This window comes from Alternaria postmessia, assembly GCF_024291825.1.
Source record: "Alternaria postmessia strain BMP 2775 chromosome Unknown scaffold_27, whole genome shotgun sequence".
Classification (NCBI taxonomy): Eukaryota; Fungi; Ascomycota; class Dothideomycetes; order Pleosporales; family Pleosporaceae; genus Alternaria; species Alternaria postmessia.
In genome coordinates this window covers 116,284-136,134 of record NW_026260100.1, presented here as the reverse complement: position 1 = coordinate 136,134, position 19,851 = coordinate 116,284, and the positions used below count along the sequence as shown (strand labels likewise).

The 19,851-nt window shown below is 51.5% G+C and overlaps 10 protein-coding genes across 10 annotated transcripts; 4 read left to right on the top strand and 6 right to left on the bottom strand.

Moving 5' to 3' along the window:
* Positions 1-487: 487 nt before the first annotated feature.
* On the top strand, positions 488-2,879 carry J4E82_005249 (uncharacterized protein; the record flags this gene model as incomplete). Its single annotated transcript, XM_051731517.1, has 5 exons — positions 488-610; positions 667-736; positions 787-908; positions 956-2,700; positions 2,750-2,879. 5 exons carry the CDS (start codon positions 488-490, stop codon positions 2,877-2,879), a joined length of 2,190 nt encoding a protein of 729 aa, XP_051588707.1.
* A 530-nt stretch (positions 2,880-3,409) lies between these two features.
* J4E82_005248 (uncharacterized protein) lies at positions 3,410-3,877 on the top strand (the record flags this gene model as incomplete). The annotated part of the gene is made up of 1 exon (XM_051731516.1): positions 3,410-3,877. One exon carries the CDS (start codon positions 3,410-3,412, stop codon positions 3,875-3,877), a length of 468 nt encoding a protein of 155 aa, XP_051588706.1.
* Positions 3,878-4,550: 673 nt separating this feature from the next.
* Positions 4,551-5,411, top strand: J4E82_005247 (uncharacterized protein; the record flags this gene model as incomplete). Its single annotated transcript, XM_051731515.1, has 3 exons — positions 4,551-4,626; positions 4,676-4,739; positions 4,793-5,411. The coding sequence occupies 3 exons, from the start codon at positions 4,551-4,553 to the stop codon at positions 5,409-5,411; spliced, it is 759 nt and encodes a 252-aa protein (XP_051588705.1).
* Positions 5,412-5,775: 364 nt separating this feature from the next.
* On the bottom strand, positions 5,776-6,570 carry J4E82_005246 (uncharacterized protein; the record flags this gene model as incomplete). Its single annotated transcript, XM_051731514.1, has 3 exons — positions 5,776-6,053; positions 6,124-6,495; positions 6,546-6,570. The coding sequence occupies 3 exons, from the start codon at positions 6,568-6,570 to the stop codon at positions 5,776-5,778; spliced, it is 675 nt and encodes a 224-aa protein (XP_051588704.1).
* Positions 6,571-7,220: 650 nt separating this feature from the next.
* On the bottom strand, positions 7,221-7,826 carry J4E82_005245 (uncharacterized protein; the record flags this gene model as incomplete). The annotated part of the gene is made up of 1 exon (XM_051731513.1): positions 7,221-7,826. One exon carries the CDS (start codon positions 7,824-7,826, stop codon positions 7,221-7,223), a length of 606 nt encoding a protein of 201 aa, XP_051588703.1.
* A 377-nt stretch (positions 7,827-8,203) lies between these two features.
* Positions 8,204-9,875, bottom strand: J4E82_005244 (uncharacterized protein; the record flags this gene model as incomplete). Its single annotated transcript, XM_051731512.1, is given in 4 exon segments — positions 8,204-9,147; positions 9,215-9,754; positions 9,819-9,856; positions 9,871-9,875. The coding sequence occupies 4 exon segments, from the start codon at positions 9,873-9,875 to the stop codon at positions 8,204-8,206; spliced, it is 1,527 nt and encodes a 508-aa protein (XP_051588702.1).
* Positions 9,876-10,738: 863 nt separating this feature from the next.
* Positions 10,739-11,692, bottom strand: J4E82_005243 (uncharacterized protein; the record flags this gene model as incomplete). Its single annotated transcript, XM_051731511.1, has 2 exons — positions 10,739-11,451; positions 11,617-11,692. The coding sequence occupies 2 exons, from the start codon at positions 11,690-11,692 to the stop codon at positions 10,739-10,741; spliced, it is 789 nt and encodes a 262-aa protein (XP_051588701.1).
* A 323-nt stretch (positions 11,693-12,015) lies between these two features.
* On the bottom strand, positions 12,016-13,168 carry J4E82_005242 (uncharacterized protein; the record flags this gene model as incomplete). Its single annotated transcript, XM_051731510.1, has 3 exons — positions 12,016-12,159; positions 12,219-12,955; positions 13,003-13,168. 3 exons carry the CDS (start codon positions 13,166-13,168, stop codon positions 12,016-12,018), a joined length of 1,047 nt encoding a protein of 348 aa, XP_051588700.1.
* A 702-nt stretch (positions 13,169-13,870) lies between these two features.
* On the top strand, positions 13,871-15,429 carry ARG8 (acetylornithine aminotransferase; the record flags this gene model as incomplete). The annotated part of the gene is made up of 3 exons (XM_051731509.1): positions 13,871-14,011; positions 14,067-14,306; positions 14,356-15,429. 3 exons carry the CDS (start codon positions 13,871-13,873, stop codon positions 15,427-15,429), a joined length of 1,455 nt encoding a protein of 484 aa, XP_051588699.1.
* Positions 15,430-15,704: 275 nt separating this feature from the next.
* On the bottom strand, positions 15,705-19,630 carry J4E82_005240 (uncharacterized protein; the record flags this gene model as incomplete). Its single annotated transcript, XM_051731508.1, has 2 exons — positions 15,705-17,752; positions 17,806-19,630. The coding sequence occupies 2 exons, from the start codon at positions 19,628-19,630 to the stop codon at positions 15,705-15,707; spliced, it is 3,873 nt and encodes a 1,290-aa protein (XP_051588698.1).
* Between the last annotated feature and the right edge of the window lie 221 nt (positions 19,631-19,851).

Here is a 19,851-nt window from a genome sequence, read left to right as displayed (position 1 = left end):
CTGGACGTGTTCGCTCGCTCAGCATCATGCCGCCTGGATGAAGCATTGATAGCAGTCACGCCGCTTGGTTCTGGCACAATGCAGCTTCTTCACCGCCTGGTCTGTCATTGCCTATCGTGATAGCAGACCCACCACTGACGCCTGCTGCTATGCATTTCTATAGCCATCGGCGGACCTGCCGGCCTTGAATCCCTCAAAACTACTACCTCCCGCCCATTGGAAACCCGTCTTTTCTCTCCAGTCCTACACCGCATACGCCACCCGTACTAACACTTACAACATATCGTCGTGTGACCGCTGCTTCTCCGTCCCTATAGTCTGAAGCATCTTCATACAAAGGTCCCGCCCCACCCCCACCCCAGCCCTCGACCACCGTTCCAGCTAACCCCAGAGAAGTACCTACCTACGCCATAGCACCATCTTCACCACCCACAACACCCAACCCTGCACCCATTGACTGGTGTCTTCGCCCCAACTCCCCCGTAGCATGAGCTCGCAATCTTCCAAGCCCCGCCGAGCTTCGACTGTTCTCGACCCGTACGCTGCACCGCACATATACTATGGCGAGAGTCACTCGCGGAAGCATACCAGAGCCAGGACCTACTCCGCTGTGAGTACCGCGCTCCTCCCTTGTTCTACTGTTGGGACGGCACTAATTGAGCGCAGAATGTAGACAATTCCACGCGCAATGCCCCAATTGCCGAGGGTGCCATTGCTGGCCGACGCATCAGTCACGGTGCGTGCCTTCCACAGCATTCCCGACGCGACATGTGCTGATAACACCAGATGAAATCTCCCTGCAGCCTCGCCGTTTCAAGATCAATGTCGAAGAAACGCTCCAGCAGCTTCTCGCCCGCGAAGACTCGGACCAGAACTACCAGATCACAATAGACGACAAGGGACCCAAGGTACGACATGATGCATCTCTAGAGAGAACACGGCTGACAAGACACAGACCTTGTCTCTCGGTACTCTTGGCTCCAACGCCTTCAAGAAGCACGATGTCCGCGGCACCTACATGCTCTCGAACCTGCTCCAGGAGCTCACACTCGCAAAAGACTACGGCCGCAAGACTATCGTGCTTGACGAGTCACGCTTGAACGAGAACCCTGTAAACCGCCTGAGTCGCCTCATCCAATTCTCCTTCTGGGACGGTCTCACACGCCGTATCGACGGCTCCAATATCGCCAAAGTCGGTGTCGATCCCAAGGACTGGACAGACGACCCACGTCCGCGTATATACATCCCCCAGGGCGCACCTGAGCAGCACGAGTACTACACCCGCATTGCTCGCGAGCATCCCGACATGCGTCTGGATGTCATCTGGCTGGACAAGGATTGCGACAACAACGATTACGTGCGCGATCTGAACAAGGCACCCGGTCTGCTCGCTATTGCTATGGAAGAATGGATAGATCCAGAGACGAAGAAGAAGGACCTGAGGGGTCTGCCGTTCGTCGTCCCAGGTGGCCGCTTCAACGAGCTCTACGGATGGGACAGCTATATGGAGTCGCTCGGTCTCCTCGTCAACGACCGTGTTGACCTAGTCAAGTCCATGGTCATTCACTTCTGCTTCTGCATCAAGCACTACAACAAGATCCTCAACGCAAATCGCACTTACTACCTTTGCCGATCTCAGCCTCCCTTCCTCACCGATATGGCTCTGCGATGCTATGAACGCATCAAGCACGAGCCTGGTGCGCTCGATTTCCTACGCGAAGCCATCCTTGCTGCCATCAAGGAATACCACTCGGTTTGGATGAGCGCGCCTCGCCTAGACCCCGTTACTGGGCTCACCAGGTACCGGCCTGGCGGACGAGGTGTGCCACCTGAGACGGAAGCCAGCCATTTCCACCATGTTTTGATGCCGTATGCTGAGAAGCATGGTATGACATTTAAGGAGTTCGTCGATGCATACAACAACGGACGTGTCGAAGAGCCTGAGCTTGACGATTATTTCCTACATGACCGTGCTGTACGTGAATCTGGCCACGACACTTCATACCGTTTAGAGAGGGTCGCCGCAGATCTTGCAGTTGTCGACATCAATGCGCTTCTTTACAAGTACGAAGTCGACATTGGCCGTTGCATCCGCAATCACTTCGGTGACAAGCTTGAGATCCCAGACGGCTTCCGCACTGGTGACATGAAGCCTGGCCACGTTGAGAACTCTGCCACGTGGGAGCGCCGCGCTAGAAAACGCCGCGTTCAGGTGGACAAGTATCTCTGGGATGAAGAAGCTGGCATGTACTTCGACTACAATACAGTCAAGCAAGAACGCACCGGCTACGAGAGTGCCACCACTTTCTGGCCCATGTGGTCAGGTCTTGCTACTCCTCGCCAGGCTAGCATTCTTGTGGAGAAAGCCCTCCCTAAGCTGGAGGCATTTGGTGGGCTTGTTTCGGGTACAGAGAAATCGCGCGGCAAAGTCGGCCTTGACCGCCCCAACCGTCAGTGGGATTATCCATTTGGCTGGGCGCCGCAGCAGATGCTCGCTTGGGTCGGTATGCAGCGATACGGGTACGATGCAGAAGCCCAACGCCTGGCATACCGCTGGCTCTTCATGGTCACCAAGGCATTTGTTGACTTCAACGGCGTTGTTGTTGAGAAATACGATGTCACGAGGAAGATTGATCCTCACAGGGTGGAGGCCGAGTACGGTAACCAAGGCAGTGACTTCAAGGGTGTTCCTCGCGAAGGGTATGTCCAATCCTTACATTCTTGTTCATTCACGACTAACATTGATCAGCTTCGGATGGGTCAACGCAAGTTACGTTTACGGTCTCACGCTCCTCAGCGCACACCAGCGCCGTGCTCTCGGTGCGCTTACCGATTGGGACAGCTACTCAAAAGCCATGGAAGATCTTGGTATGATGTAAACGACTGCCAGTTACTTTGTTACGACTGTACGATGTACATTGCATTGGATGTTGGGTCTGCTTCCTGATTCGAGTTAGAGGCGTAGTAGGAAATCTGTCTGAGCTATGCTTATGGATTTTGCTTGCAAGTCCAAGGGAGAGTGCTAGACGTATGAGCACAGCAAATTTTAAAGGATGTGGTACTGCAGGAGCTTTCGGTATGGTGCTAGGGGCTGGACTCGGCATGACGGTGTAACTTATACCTATGATCAAACGAAATGCATCAATAACGTTAATTTTCCATGCCTTCTTTGGAGTGTCACAGACTTACAGTCACAGCTCTCATGAGTGCCTAGTGATGCATCGCAAGCCTATCTCAGAGATCGTGGCCCATCATCATGCTACGCGCTCGCCCCACCAAAATCCCACGCGTCGCGTACCTTTCGACACGGGCGTGACCCTCGTCCAGCACCACCTCCACCACACAACATTCGCTTAGGTTCGCCACCAGAAAACGCAAGAGTACTACATTCCTCCATTGGACCTTCAATATGCCTTCGGTGCCGATTCACCTTCCTTCGGCAACACCCTCTCGCGCCGAGAATCCTCTTCCACAGCTCCTCCACACACCCTCTGGCCTAGCACTCATAGAAATTCAAGGCACAATCCACTTCCCAACGCCTACAGAATCCTCCGGGCCCTCTACACAAGTTGGAAAGCTCGTCTTTCCATACTACAATCCCAACATCAACGATCCGAGCGACACAAAATGGATGAAGCGCGTATACATGTACATTGGCAAAGGCCAGCGCATGACAGGCGAGTGCAAGAAGTTGCCCAAGCCATATGGGGTCATGCGCAAGAAAGAAAAGACAGATGTTGAAGATGTAGCCATGGGTGGCCTTGAACAAGAGGACGGTGCGAAGGAGGAAGAGCTGGAGATTGTAGAGGTGGTGAGGTACAAGATTGTGTTTTCTTCGCGACCGGAGCCGATTAGTGGGGTTTCTGAGGTGGAATGAAAAGTCGGGAAGGAAAGAGAAGACGTGTTTTCGCCCGAATCCGAAGTTGAGGAGAACCACTCTTGGTGGTCTAAAAGCTTTCGAACGATCGCGCAACGATGAGAAATACACTTGCATATCGTGTCTGATATGACAGGCCTCAAGTCATCGATACAACCTTCGCAAATTAGCGAGAGCACTCGTTCCAAGGTTACGACATGATTCACGGGACACACCAGCGAATCTTTACGCCCAAAAACGCGAAAAGTATGACTAGGTCGACATTGCAGACTTCCGGGAGGGCGTCCAATAAGCCTCCGTTATACGCGATAGGAGCTGTGACACGTTCCGTTGCCAACCTTCGTATTCGCTACTGCCACAAGGATTGGATTTGAGCCTCTCAAGACTCGGAATATTGATTAAGCAATTTGGTGTCGCACAAGCATATTGCTGTTCAGCCTCGTTCCTGGGTTCTGGTGCTCGCTTGCAGGCATATTGCACTTTAGCCACTTTATGCGGCGACCACGGTCCGACTTATATTTGGGTCATGCACTATATGCGGTCACATGGTGACATTCTGGAATACACATAGAAGATATATGGTATCGGTGTTGCATACCTTCAGCTGGTCATTTCTTGGGAAGATTCAGCAAATTCATCATCTGTTTAAAGCACCATTAATCACAAACTCAACATGCAGTACTCAACTGCGGCTCTGTTAGCCTTGTTAACTAGCACTACTTATGCTGATGTGGGAGATTGGCAGCAATGTACGCTCGTCTCGAAGTCGTATGTAGGCCTTTGCTAATGAAAGATCAGGTGGTGGTATGAGTTGGTCTGGTGAGACCACGTGCAGTTCAGGTGCAGGCTGCGTCAAGATCAAGTGAGAGACTGGTTGTATCCTTCTCTCACGACACATATCTGACAATCTTCAAGTGACTACTACTCTCAATGTCAACCCGGTGCAGCCCCGGCGCCCACTGCGGAGCCACAACCCGACCCTGTGCCAGAACCAACACCTACAACCTTTACAACAGTCTCTCCAGGTGCACCCACTGTCAGCAGCACCCCATCGGGAAGTGGGCCGGGCAAGACACTTCAAAGCGGCTACTATTGGATCCGTGCAGTCGCCGCGCCCAACTTCCACAAATACTTCCAAACCAAACCCCTCTACTCGACAGGATCAGCCCTCCTAGGCGACTACACCACAGCCGGCCAGTTTCAAGTCGTTGACGGTCAACTAGTTGAATTAGTATCCGCTCCCGGTGAGCCTGTCAAGCTTCTCTATGCTGTGGTATCCGAGGAGCGCTCTATAAACGGCATGTCTCTTGCTGTTAGCTTCTCCGAGAGCAAGAACACATACGGAACGTTTGCATGGGGTGGGGACGATCTCCAATGGAGTGTTGCTGGTGTCAATCGCCCGAACAAGAGTGCGTGGTATGTGTGCACTGGGCAGAAACTGTATATCAACTTGGGTAACTACTTGTATCAGACGCCAAGTGGGTGTGCTGATCAGACTGTGCATTACTACAATGATAAGACGGCGAACAATTAGCAAAAGAGAGAAGGAAGCAGGATATACGGTAGAGCAAGAATTATAGATGCTGGGATGGCGGATGATTCGTAGCCATCGATTTGGGGAAGAAAACCACCCCACCACGAGACAGATTAGTGAGTGGTAATACCTGCAGTGTTACGTACCAAAACAAGAACAAGAAGGCGACGTTTTCAGGTGTTCACATGAGGTGTCAATTCGAAATGTTTTGCAATATGTCCATACATCGCCAAAATTGATGTATATCGAAACGTCTTGATATCCAAAGTCCACACGCTCCATATGCCTCATGGCATCCATATGACTTACATGCTCTCCTGGAGATCTATAACCAACGTCAAATGCTGACCTCATCTCGGCGACCCTAAAGCCTTCCACAGATGACAGCGACGACACTGCCCAGGCTATCACACAAGGGTTGGAGCGGCCAATCGCATCCATGGACCGGGTCTTTACCGTACTGGCCGGGTGCACAGTGCACGAGAGGGCAAGTAGGGCCGCGGCCACCCAGATAGCGCTCAACATCTTGGAAAGGCGCGGCGTCCTCAGCGGAAAGGTTGTACCACATGCGGCCATCATGGCCGTCCGCAGAATATTCAATTTGGTAGACGCGTAGATCCGCTGGGTGGTAGGCGACCTTGACTGTATGTTCATCAGTCGGTGTTGTTGAGAATGGCATAGGGATGAGTGCAAAATGTGCGAGAATACGTACTGACGTGACTACGCTGATTCATCTGGCATGGAAAAGGCGCCTTGTACCTCTGGCCTGGCTTGATTTCGACCATGCTGGTTTCGCCGGGGTTGTCGCATTTCTCGTGGCTAGGTCCAGAGCTGACTGGGGAGATTGAGAGACGAGCCCAGACAGAGAAAGAACAATGGTTCCTAACTTCACCGCGGATCTGAGGGACATTTGGATCACTCGCCATGCCAGGGACCAGAACGGAGGCCATTGATGAGCCTGGTTCGATAGTAGACGCCAGGAAGTTGTCCGGGGTGAGGACATGGCGCCAATCCTTAGACATAAGGTTGGGATTTGGAGAAGTCGGTGCAGCGTTTAGGAGTACAGTCAGGAAGCCGAGCGCAACTGAACATGGTTAGTGTAGAGAAGATAACGAGGTCCAAGGAGACTCTCACCAGCGAAGAATTTGGAAGAGTACATATTGTACTTGACGAATGGATCTGGTTGTTTCTAAAAGATCTGATAAGTGAGATAAGTGAGGTAAGTGAGTAAGACTGAGTGCTATATGAAAATAACCTTCGGAGAGAGATGCCGATCAAGGAAGTCGAGGCTGATATAGAAGGAAGGAACAAGAGGGAGATCACATGTTATAAGCCACTGATTTGGCGCTAATGGTGCTATTCCAGTGTGCTCCTACCGGTATTGCGATCGGAAGACATATGTGAGCACCTTTGCGACAAATACGTATGTGGAGTAAGAGGCGGTAGGCGCACGGGGAGGATGAGGGCACTCAGAAGACTGAAAGCGTTCGCTGCAGTAATTGGAGAGCATGAAACAGAACATGGCGACTATCGAGTTGTTTGAAATCAGAGATTACGTTGTTGGGTCATGGGAGAATTGAATGCCTCAGATATTGGGTGTTTGTCTAATGTGCTCAAGAAGTCGAACAATACTGTGAGTAGTTCACCGGTCTCTTGGCACTTCCGGTATTAGGTGTTTTCGTGACGTTTAGCACCCCACCACCCATTGTGCTTGTGAGTCGAATAATTAGCAATAAGGCGCAATTGTAACGTAGGGTGAGGCTTTAATGTTGCCTACGACATGAATGCTTCAGACCCAGACAAGCCTCCTCATAGCATAGTCTTTGCAGCATGCCATCCTGCAGCCCAATGCCAGAGCCGTGCATCGATAGTCTTGCCCTCCTGGTCGTACTTGACTAGGCGATCGTATAATTCATCAATCGGCACCACTACCCTCTCGATGAACTCGCCATCGTCAAGCACCTGCTCTGGCTCCTTGTCACCTTCCTTCAAGTTGATCTCCACCATGGCCAGCTGCATGTTCGCCGTGCTCAGACCAGGATCCGAGACGATAGTCGGGCTGATAAAGGCCAACTTGCCCTTGTACCCAGTCTCTTCGTGTAGCTCTCGTACGCTGGCCTCACTAGGTGACTCCTTCTCGTCAACTAGACCGGCAGGAAGCTCGACGCAGACGGCGTTGACAGGCGGGCGGTACTGCAGGATGATAATAGTGGAAGGCGGGTGCGAGGGGTGGCGGATGATTGTTGTTATGGCTACAGCATCGACGCCTGCCTTGCCCCGTGTCTTGCGTGCCGCGGCTTCCCAGACGCGATCTCTACCCGTTTGGTCTTGCCATGAGATTTTCTGGAACTCGATCCATTTGGCCTCGGTTGCAGGAAGCTCTTCTACCTTGATGATCTTTGGTTCTTGCGGCATGTTGTAGGCTGCGCGGAGTCGTGTACGGGTATGGAAGGTGCGTGGGAGGAAGCTGTTGAGTACAGTCTGATTGGATGATTGGACTGTGCTGCAAGGGCTGGGTTGAGTCGAGGTCGGGATGCGTTTCACCAGGGAACAAACCAGGCGTCCGTGCATTGGTAGTGATTGTCAACATGTATTGAGCGTGGACGCTGACGTATGAGACTCGGAGCTACAGCATCAGCCCCACTTCGCGTCATCACGAGGTCACGTGCGCATACAAGCTATATGGTCTTTTGAGAACCAAACGACACGCTGCAACATGGTAATGATAGCCACCCTCTAGCTTACATAGTGGTGAATGGATTATTTGGAGACGTGAACTTTACAGGGTGGTATCACCGAGGTGGCCCCCTGATGTCCGTCAACTTAACCATCAACGGACTCTTCTCCCAAGTATTGTACGCCTTCAATCCCTCGAACTCATTCTTTGGGTGCCAAAGCGGCGCTCCATCCGCCAGCTCGATATCAAAGTTCCAGAGAAGCGCGCCCAAAATCAATCGCAGCTCGACATATGTCAAGTTTCTGCCAATGCACCCTCTTGGTCCGGTTGAAAAGGGCTGCGCCGCTTTCTTGGAGTCGCCAGCAAACTTTCCTTTTGACTCTGGCGTGTCAAGGAAGCGCTCAGGAATGAAAGAGTCGGGTTCTGCGAAGTTGGACGCCGAGTGCGACGCGCCCCAGGAACTGACACAGACGGATGTGTTTTCGGGAACGGCATGGCCATCGATCAGCGAACCGCCTTTGGGCACTGTGCGGAGAAGACCGATAGGTACTGGAGGGAAGATTCGAAGACCTTCCTCAATGCAGGCATTCATGTACGGTAGGTTGCCAAGGACATCCATATTGATATCCGCTTCAGTCTTACACGCGCCTCTTAGCTCATCTTTCAGCTTCTTGAATGTTTCTGGGTTCCTCAAGAGGTAGTTTGTCAACCCGCAAAGCTCTGTTGCAGTAGTTTCACTCCCTGCCACGATGAACAGCGCTGCGTTCATGATGACTTCGTCGTCACTGACCTCGTTCTTCTTCTCTCTTTGTTTCAAGATATACCAGATGAAATCGCGATGATCGTTGTCTTTTTGATTCAATCTCTTCACAGTCTTCTCTGTCGAGTTGCGTAAATGGCGGAAACGGCGCTCGCGGACGACCGTAGGAATGCACCACATGAGGAACTTTTGGGCGACAGAACCGGGCCTAGCGAAGCGGCGGGTAGCTTGTTCAATAGCGCCGGACTTTATGGCTTCGTAGATTAATACAACCCAATTTGCTGATTCCGAACCTTCGCCTGTGCATAGTCTGTCAGTACAAAGTAAGGGATAGGTCGCACTAACTACTGTCTTGGTGAAACGTACCTTCTCGCAGACACCCGAAAGGCTCGCCAAAACTAAGATCACCAATGATATCGAAAGTGCAAAAGTTGAACCACGATACCATGTTCGCCGATTCACCTCTGTGCGCCTTCTCCCTCAATCGATCTACAAACAGATCTACGTATCCCTTCAAGATCGACTGTTGTTCCAGCAGTGCCTGCTTGCTGAACGCATGAGCAAGTGCTCTCCTCTGCCTCGCATGGTGGATGTCCGGTGCCATTGTCAGGTTGGTGGCACCTGGTATTGCTTCCACCGCACCAACATGAATAGGATCTTTGTCCATGTTCGCAAGTCCGACCCGGTGTCCATAAATGTCGTCCCATGCTTTTGCTGTATTGAAAGAGAGCTCGTTGGGCATGACACGCACGACGGGCCCGTACTTGTCGTGATGAATCTTGTACTCAAAGGCAATGCGACCACGTAGCAAAGAAACGATGGAGGGTATGGGAGAAATGCGCCATAACAGCGGTCCAGGATATTTGGCAAGCGGGTGAAGTGTGAGGTTATACACAGCTGTCACAACTACATATGTGACAAACTAAGGCTGTCAGGTCAGTTCTTAGACACGAATTCAATAAGAACGTACCGCGACGGGCGTCCATATAGCAATCAGACGAAGACGATCTTCATCTACAAACCCCATGGCGAATTTTATCTTCTGACCTATCTTTTCAACATTCGAGAACCAGGAAAGACTGATGGCAACGGCTAAGTTGAATCGAATGAAGTAAGGTTAAACAGAAAATTGAATCGAACGATTGATGAGATATACCAATTCTGACAGGCCCCTGTGACCATGACGCTACCAGTACTGCGATGTGTAGTCATCCGGTCTATCTGTAGCGGCAGCTGCTCGCCAAAGCATTTCCGACGCTTTGTATGCAAAGGAAAATGGGAGACTTGCCAAAAGCATCAGACCATAAGAACTGACCGTCAAGCGAGGTTCTCGAAACAAGATTGCGCTGATCCACAGCATATGCCGTCGCCTTGAGGCGTAATTGCCCGTAATGCGAACCTAGGATAAGCAATTACCTCGTCTTTGAGAACGGTGAATTTCCAAAGTTGGAGTTTGGATATGCTTTAGCGTGATGTAGCGTGAACGCCCCGCGTGCCCGCATGTTAACCCCGCACAGGATTTCAAAGTTGCATCTGGCGAATAAGCGCAAGTCAATGATACGCGACTCGTGAAACGCATCGGAACGATGAGGCTTGAATCGTAAAGGCAGTACAATATTCAAGGCGCCTTGCATGACATCGATGAAGACTGGAGCGGAGGGAATCGCCTGTAGCGAGTTTGTAGCCACACCCAAATTGCTCTTCTGCTGTGCTCGGTCTAGCAATGTGGATTGCTCAACCAATGTTCAGCGTGCGTGTAAGACATCCATGATACGAAGCGTCCAGCCCATGTCCTGAGTACTGTCGGATAGCAGTATACGCCTTGAAGCTTCACCGGACCAAATGATTCTTGACACCTGGCCAATGATGTATGTTCGAGATCTTTGGTGGTCATGTGTGGTACTGTACCGCAATAGGCGGTGTTATTAGCCCTTGAGCACTGATGGTCTTGATAGCCTCCAGCCAGATCTCCCCCATGTGAAAATACCCAGCGTACGACGGATGCAACCCATCAACCAACTCACTAGGCCCGATGATGCTGTGATCGACGACCGCGAGCTTGAAGCCCTGTTCAAGCTTCTTCCTCACCACCACAGGCACTGCATCGTTGAAGGCCTCGATATTTGCCCTGGTCTGCATCTTCTCTGCCTGTATGATCTTTGCAACGAGCACAACGGCATCCGGGCATACATCCAGCACTTCATCCAGTAAACTTGCTAATCGATTCGGCGCATCAGACCATCTTTCTGCCATACTTTCAGGGCGAGCCAGATCATTCGTGCCAACGTGTAGCAGCACCAAGTTTGGTCGCATCTGTAGCCCGTCTCTCATTACGCCCTGCAGCTGGCTAATTGTATGCCCCTCATGCCCCTCATTGTCATTGTTGTCCATGAACCCAGAGTGCTGTGTGCCAACAAAGTCAACCGAGTGGTAACGCGCACGTACGAGCTCACGTAGCAGTCGCGCGCGATATCCGTCTGTTCCATTCTCTTGGTTTGGTTGCCAGCCCCATGTTGTTGCGTCGCCAAGTGGTAGTATGCGTAGTGGGAGGTTGAGGTTCGCGCCGGGTTGTCTGTGGGGAAGGCCAAAGATGAGTAGGATCACTGCAAGGATGTTAGCGATACACAAGATGTAATTGTCTTGATGCACGAGTGAACAGGGATATTCACTACATTCTCCAAGCAGCGTCGTGGAGTTCTCAATGCTTCAATGGGGATTTGAGTCAACTCCGTGCATAGCATTAGCATAGCGTTAGCATCGCGACGTACCTAAGCAAATCACGCCCACCAGGCCTATACCCTTCAGGATAGCCTTGTATCGCGGGCCTCCAACGGATGGATACATCGTAGAATGCTGAGAATTGTCATTTGTCGCGGAGATCCGAATCGCTTCGCAAGCGTTGCGGTCGTGCAGCTGTGAGGGGTTTTGCTATAAGTCGGTGGTGAACGTCATAGCTCTAGTCATATAGGGGCATTGCGCTATTCATAGACGGTGCTACTTTTACTAGGAGACGCGCGTTATAAGCAGGAACTGGATGCATCTTCAGTTTCCGCTGCGCCAGTCGAAACGGCACTGGGCCCGGCAATAACGAGTTCAGGAGGCGTTACGTCGGACCCTTCTACGCACGAACCCTTTGACATGAACAGCAGAGCCTTGCCTCCACAACATCATGGTATAACCTTCGCTTTCCTCATGCGATCAAACGCAGTCGTCCATGTTTCCTTAGTTGCTATTTCCTCTGTATATCCAACCTTGTGTGAAGCCTCCATACTCATCTGGCGGTCGAAATCAAACATCGTCATGATAAAGTACTGGTGCATGTTAGCTACCACGCCCGCGAAGGACACACTCAGCAATCCTCTTCACTTACCTGGAATCCCGGATGCGTGATATCGCTATCTACGCTGCCCTTCTTGAGGTTGTGCTTCTTCTCTAGCTCCTCCCACTCCTTCTTGTGCGCGTCAATGTACGCTCCAGGCTGAGGTGAGCCCTCTTCAGGTCCAGTACCCTTTAGACCAAAGTAATCACAGATTATCGGCCACTTGCCGCTCCAGCTGTCTTCTTGACCACCCACGTTAAAGCTCTGTGATGCAGTTTTCTCTGGGTTCAAAGACGCATGGATAGAGAAGTGCGCGACCATGTCTTGCGGAGACTCATTGTACTTGTTCACCCACGATTTCTCAGTACCAGGGAACGGGCATTTTGCGCCTTCGCCCTCAATGGATTGATAGAGCGAAAGATACAAGGCAAGCGTTTGCGCGAGGCAGTATGCGTTGTTATTTGGTACGAATCCAATGATGTTGTCTGGTCGGACCTCACACCAACTCCAGTTCTTTCCTTTGGAGATGCGTTTCAAGCAATCAATCTGGTTGTAGTAGAAAAGCTGTGAGAGGTATGGCTCAGGAATCGGTGGCAATGTCTCCTTGAGTGGTAGCGCATCCGCAAATGGAAACTTGTCGAGCATCTGGCAGCCGTAGATTTTGGTGCCCGTAGGAAGAAGTACGTATGACAATTTGGATGAAAGATGATCGATCGCAGTCACGGCACGCTCGAGCATGGCTTCATTGGTCTTGCACTCGGAGTCGGGGTCATCGATCTGCTTGTATGCTTGGTCGTGTTAGACCCGGCAAATTTCCCTAGAGCCTTTAACTTACAGTAGAAGTACACTTGTGTCACAGTCTCGACGTCTTTGACCTTCTCTTTGATTTGCTCCTCCAGCTCCTCCTGCGTTCCTTTGACTAGATCGACACCAGATACGATTTGGAGTCTGGGGTCGTCAGGCCAGAGAGCCATCTCACGTGTCAGTGGCCGATTGACCATAGCTGTGACTCTGGAGAAGGCATCTTTGGAGGGATATCCGTTGAGGATGGCATTAACAATAGACCACCCTGAGATACCGGAAGCGCCGTAAACAAGCGCGTGGTTGCTCATCGTTCAGACACTAGAAACACGTCAAGATAGGTTCTCCGAGAAGCATGCACAGTGAAGAGCTCGTGGGGACAGGAACGCGACGCGTATCAGCTGGACCCTAGTATATGTACTTGCTTTCACATTTGAATTAGCCTGTATCGCTTTGGAATGTACTATGACTACCCAAGCCAGCCACACTGCAATATGCAAAACCCTTGTGCTCGCAGCAGTCTGGTGCTGTCAATGCTGATGCGGAGAACAATATCCAAGATGTGTCTGACGGACTCTTCCCCGCAGCGTCAACCACCATGACTCGTGCAACGACGCTCTTTCGGTTGCTATCCCGACTGCTTGCAGTTCTCGGGAAGAAGCCGACCAGCGTTGTTGCACTGCATGTGCGGTGCGATGTGAAGTCGTCGTAGACAGAGTGTCATGGTCATTCTCAGCATCTTCATGTTGCTTGCCGGGCCATGGACCCCTGTCATGGCGCCTCTCCGACCCTCCGACGTCGGCCTATCTTATCATGCACGCTAAAATTTTGGGAAGTTGCGTCACGGCGAACATTCACTTGGAGTGCATCGGACGAGGCCTTGAACTTGTTTGTAGATTGCAATGGCTTCACGAATGGCTTCCAAGCGCGTATGCGCTGCATTGCGTACATCGCGTGTCAACTACACGTCGGCGCGGTTTGCTTCGGCAGCCTCTGCAGTTAGGGGATCCAGTCTACCACAGGATGTAAAGGATGCCATAGCCGTGAGTAACAGCCACTTTGCACCCTTTTGAAGCTTTCCATAATGACTCGGTATAGCGCGATTCTACACTGGCCACGCCCGACCCGTCCTCATCCTCCAAGACAGCCGGCCTGGTCAACCAGCAGCTACCGTACATGGTCCCAACCTATGTACGACCACCGCCCATGTTCGAGAAGGGAGAGGGGTGCTACATGTGGGACATCGAGAACAGGAGGTACCTGGACTTCACAGCTGGTATCGCCGTCAACGCGCTCGGGCACTGCGACGCTGGGGTAGCCCAGGTCATTGGAGAACAGGTGCGTCTGCCACCACTACCAAGGATACAGCCAACTGACAACTGTACAGGCCAAGCAACTCATGCACACTTCAAATCTCTACCACAACCCGCACACAGGCTTGCTGTCCAAGCAGCTCATTCAGCTCACACACGCGACCGGGGGCTTCGCCAGCGCGACTCGCACCTTCATCTGCAACAGCGGTTCCGAAGCCAACGAGGCTGCCATAAAGTTCGCGCGCAAGGTCGGCAAGTCAATGTCACCAGACAAGGACAAGCATGAGTTTGTATCTTTCCACAACTCATTCCATGGCCGGACTATGGGAAGTCTGAGCGCGACACCAAACCCCAAGTACCAGACACCATTTTCCCCAATGGTGCCCGGCTTCAAGTACGGCACCTTCAACGACGTCAACGCCGTCAACGAGCTAGTCACCGATGCCACATGTGGTGTCATTGTAGAGCCAATCCAGGGAGAGGGTGGCGTAAACGTCGCAACGCCCGAGTTCCTTCTCGCGCTGCGAAAGAGATGCACAGAAGTCGGCGCAGTCCTCATCTTCGACGAGATCCAATGCGGCCTGGGCCGAACAGGTACTTTCTGGGCACATGCAGGCTATCCCAAGGAATGCCACCCCGACATTGTCACCACGGCCAAGGCACTTGGCAACGGTTTCCCTATCGGCGCCACTATCGTAAACGATTTTGTCTGCGAACACATCAAGACTGGTGACCACGGCACCACCTTCGGTGGCAACCCTCTCGGATCGCGTGTCGCTTCATACATCCTCTCTCGCCTGTCATCGCCAGAGATTCTCGACTCGATACCCGCTAAAGAGCAAGCATTCCGCAAACACTTTGATACTCTGCGAAAGCGCTTCTCGAGCCAGATCAAGGAAGTCAGAGGCAAGGGACTTATCCTAGGCCTTCAACTCGATGTAGATCCCACGCCCATCGTTACTGCTGCTCGTGAGAGAGGTCTCCTGATCATCACCTGTGGTACAAACACCTTGAGGTTTGTCCCACCACTTGTCATCACCGAAGCAGAAATCGAGGAGGGCATGCAAATCCTGGGCCAGGCCATGGAGAGTGTATGGATCAAGCACGATGACGTCGAGGGCACGGATGGTCAACAGGAGATGCGATAATGCATGTCCTGGTTAGCATGGCGTTCATCGGCGTTCTAGACAGGTAGCATTGTACATATTTCACCAAAGTGGCATGAGGCAGATGTAGTGGAAGTGTATCTAGAGGAGTGTATCATTGATGTTCACGCTCAGATACTGCATTGCGTCGAAGCAGTAAGAACAGAAGCCGAAGCCAAGAATGACGGGTATAGATGAAAAGAAGAAACGCTCCATCGTCACTGGAGATGGATGAGCCTGCAATTGTACGCAGAACGTGAAATAAAAGCCGTCGTACCTCAACCATTGCCGAAGATACTAGCCGATGGTGCGAATGAGGCTGCATCAGCCGCTGACATACTACCATCGTGAGTTTGCCCTCGCAGTGGCAAGCCACGATCCGAGTCGGTCCCAGAGGATGTCGTCGCAATGTGCGCATCATGCACGTTATTCAACTTGCCTTTTCTTGCACCCTTGGAAGTCTTTGCCTTCTTCTGCGGTGCATTTTCGGTCTTCTTCTCTGCAACTCCATACCGATGGTACCTGTGCCGGTTCGGGCGCCCAAAAACGTGCTGCGGTGTCTGCAATAGTGCGAAGCTTGAAACGCCTTCGCCCTCGTCGTCCCCTACAGACAGTATCTGGGCGTTCTGAATAATCTCAACGATGCCAGCATCGTCCTCAAGCTCTTTGGCTTCTTGATGATCAGCACGAGACATCTTCTTCGCGCGATTGAAGATTGCATGCTCAATCGTGTTTTCAAGAACAAGAGTTTCAACGAGCACTTCTTTCGTCTGTCCGATGCGATGGGCTCGTTTGATAGCTTGGGCCTCGATGTTAGGCCTATTGATTGGGTTCACAATGAGCACAACGCTCGCCGCATTCAGATTCAACCCCAGAGCACCACACGCGACGTCGATGAGCAAGACACGAACGTCCGGATCCTCGTTGAACAAGCGTACGTACTCAGATCGTAGAGTGTTGTTCAGAGTTCTGGCGTAGATGCGGTGGTTGACATACATCGACTCGAGGCATTGGGCAATATAGAACGCCGCGTTATCCCCGTCATAGAAGATGATAATTTTATCTTCCGCCTGATGTTTCATCACCTTGTCTAAGAGATAGGTAAGCTTGGCTGACGTCGTACCCACGATACGTGTGTTCCGCAAACTCGAGTCTTTGGCAAGTTCCGCTGTCTCGTCATCAAAGGTGAGCTTTCGTTTCTTTGAGCGAATAGGTGATGCACTATCTGTGTGATCTTTAATGCCATTTACGGGCTTGGCTCCTGTTGGTTTTGGAGGAGAAGCTTTGCTTGTAATGGTCGATGCCCGTCGACTAGTCAGTGGCTGCACCAACGAAGTTGGAACTCCAGTCCTTTGCAAGGGCGCGCCATCGACCATACCCTCGCTCGACCCTTTGGCCTTGCTTTCTTCTTCAGCCATCGCGATAGCCTTTGCTTTCGCAGCATACCCAACAGCCTCCAGCCCGGCGGCGGGGTCTAGCGAGCGTATGCTGCTATCGACGTAAAGTTGGCCTTCAATGAGTTGTGTGGCTCCGATCATGATAGGCTTCGCCGGGTAAACAAGTGCGAAAGCCTCTTGGGCCTCCTTTGGCCAACTCTCGACAGCTACGCCTACCTCATGAGATGTGCTCAATGCCATCCATTCAGCGGAAGCTGTAAGTTTTGATACGACTTGGCTGCTCTCCAGGAGTGATTTTGCGTCATCAAGGGAGCAAATTTTGTCCTCTTTGGCAAGGTACTTGTTAGTAGTCTCAAGCGTGGAGACTACATCAGAAAGACTGAATCCAGTCCATGTAAAGTTGGACTGACGTAGATTCCTGATGAGGCTATGACGGGCTTTGACGCTGTTTTTGTGAAAAAGGTAGTCGACATCGGTCCTTTCACTTGTAATGGCGTTCGCTCGGAGGACTTGAATGAAGAGGTTGGCTATCATTTTATCAAACCAACATGGCTTGAGATACACAACCCGGTGTCTCATCGGAGGCAAAATGATATCTTTCTCAACATCTTCCGGTCGTGTTTTCACGACCAGGCCTTCCAGCGTTCGGCTAAAACACGATGAGAATCCGGAATAGGTCTTTCTGTAGTGGTGCTCGTGACGGTAGATATATTCGTCCCAATCGAGTTTAGCTTCAGAGTTGTCGCACCAAGGTCGGACCATGAGAAAGTTTGAAGCGAGCATGCCTAGAGCCTTTGCAGCTTTGGTATCTGGGTTGAATTCGAACGATTTCCTCTGGTCGATAGCGAGCTTGCGCTGCAAAGCATGGTCGCTTTCCACGTCAACTGTGGACATATCCACCTCCACACCCACTAAATCCTTCGCAGGTGCTGTGAAAAAATGTCAGTCTGCGTGTAAATAAGGAACTCTCTTTGTGACTTACTTCCTGACACAACCCAGCGTCTCTCGGCCTGTATCTGTTTAGCAACCAGTACAGCATTGGAAACAGAGCTCGAGAACGAATGGCCTTCGTCAATGATGATACGTAGCCAATGTATCTTCTTCAATGGCGATTCGTAGACTCTATCAGTGTCAACACAGCTACAATCGGGTATTCTGGTTGCTCCTATGTAAGGGCAGTTGCAAACACGAGAGACACCCGAGACCATACGTCGTCCAAGTTCGTCTTGGCCGTCCTGTATCTCCTGTTCGAAGCGGTTGCGAGTAAACAAAACCACATCGAACTTCATGAGTTCGGTAGGAGCTGGTAGTTCGCTCCGGAACTCCATAGTCTCGTTAGGTTGTTGAAATATCTTGGTCTTACTAGAGCGCTTGGGCACAGAATCCACCACGAGGATCTTCAGCCCACCTTGAAGAACATGCTTCTGTATCTCCGACTGCCACTGATGCAGCAAGTTCCGAGGCACAATAATGATGGTAGCGGAAGAGAGCACCAGTTGGCGCGGTAGTGGTATGCGGGTGTTCCTATTCATACGTGGGAGATCTGGTGGTATCTCATAGAATGGGATGTCTCGGTCAAGGGCTTCCATGAACCTCGTCATGTCTCCCGCACCATTTGCCTCAGATTGCTCAAAAAAGGCTTTTGCTGGAATGGAATGCCGGCCCGCGGCGGAGATTGCCATATCTGCCAATGATCCAGGTCGATTTCGGGAAGGAGGTACTGGCCGGTATGCAGCGGGCATTTTAGGAAGATGGTTTTTACTTGCCAATATAACAGTTAGGCAGATGACTGTCTTTCCTAAGCCCATAGTTTCTGCTAGAATACCACCACGGTTCGTTTCGTAGTAGCGCGGCTCCTGTAAAAATGATCCATCTCGAGCCCCGAAGTAAAACCTCTTCCCATTTGGTGCGGTGCGAATCTCCAACCGTGGATCAAGCTGCAACTGTGGTGAGGCTTCTCGTTGCAGCATCAAGCTCGCCGAACGTGTCTGATAAGCGTAAAGCCTGGTTTTGAGCCCCGGCAGCGCCTGTTCGCCAAGATCCGACCACTCAGATACCGCTGCAGATTCTAGTACGTCTTGTACGGCAGCACGTGTATAACGACACTTGATTGCCGCTAAATTTGGCGCAGGGGATGGTAGCTTGTTGAACAGGTAATACAACGAGGACGGTTCTGCGCTGGCCCAAGGATCAAAGTAACATATCTCACTCTGCCCGTAGTCACCGTTCCAAGAAGTCGATGAGATGTCGATCTTTTGTAGGAGTTGTCGCAAAGCCGTCTTCAAACTCTTGCTATTCCGGTCGATAAATCGACGACCCCAGTCTTCTGGTAACAGGTAGACGCGGATGAGACTTCGGAGAGACGCGCTGTTGAGCGTTTTATTATGGAAGAACAAGCGAATCCAGCGGGCTTCCAACAGTCTCGATGCTTCTGTGCCAATAATTGTTTTGATTTCGTCCGGAAGTTCGCGGTACAGTAGTTCAATCCAATCGCCACTCGATGGTGAAGCAGATATGATATCGATAGGCTGCTCGAGGTGAAGGCAGCCAAGAGCGATGTACTGATCCATGTCTTGTGCCTTGGTCTCCGCACTTTTGATATTGTTGTCGGTTGGTGAGAGCGCTGGAGTAACGGGCGTAGACTCTCCGGTCGCTGCAGAGGCAAACGCCGAAGACACAGACCTAGCTTCTTCACGGTCGTTCATCTCTTTGTCAGCCGCGTTATCCATTTCCTTGTGTGTCGCTCGATGGTCATGTCTGGCCACTGCCCATGGATTGGCCAACTCAATTGATGATAGTCCAACCATCACAAACGTGTATCACCATTGGAGTCGATAGGAGCAGCCGCAAATCCTAAGCGGTTTAGCACCAGATCACGAATCGAGAATGGTTGTCAGTGAGCGGATAGATAGAGATGAGAGGCAACCGCCAAGTACACGGTGTTAGCGTTTCGCGCTAATGCTTTGGGTTAGCGCGGATGATCAAAATGAGGGTTGACCGGCAGCCGAAATAGGATGGACCTCTTGTT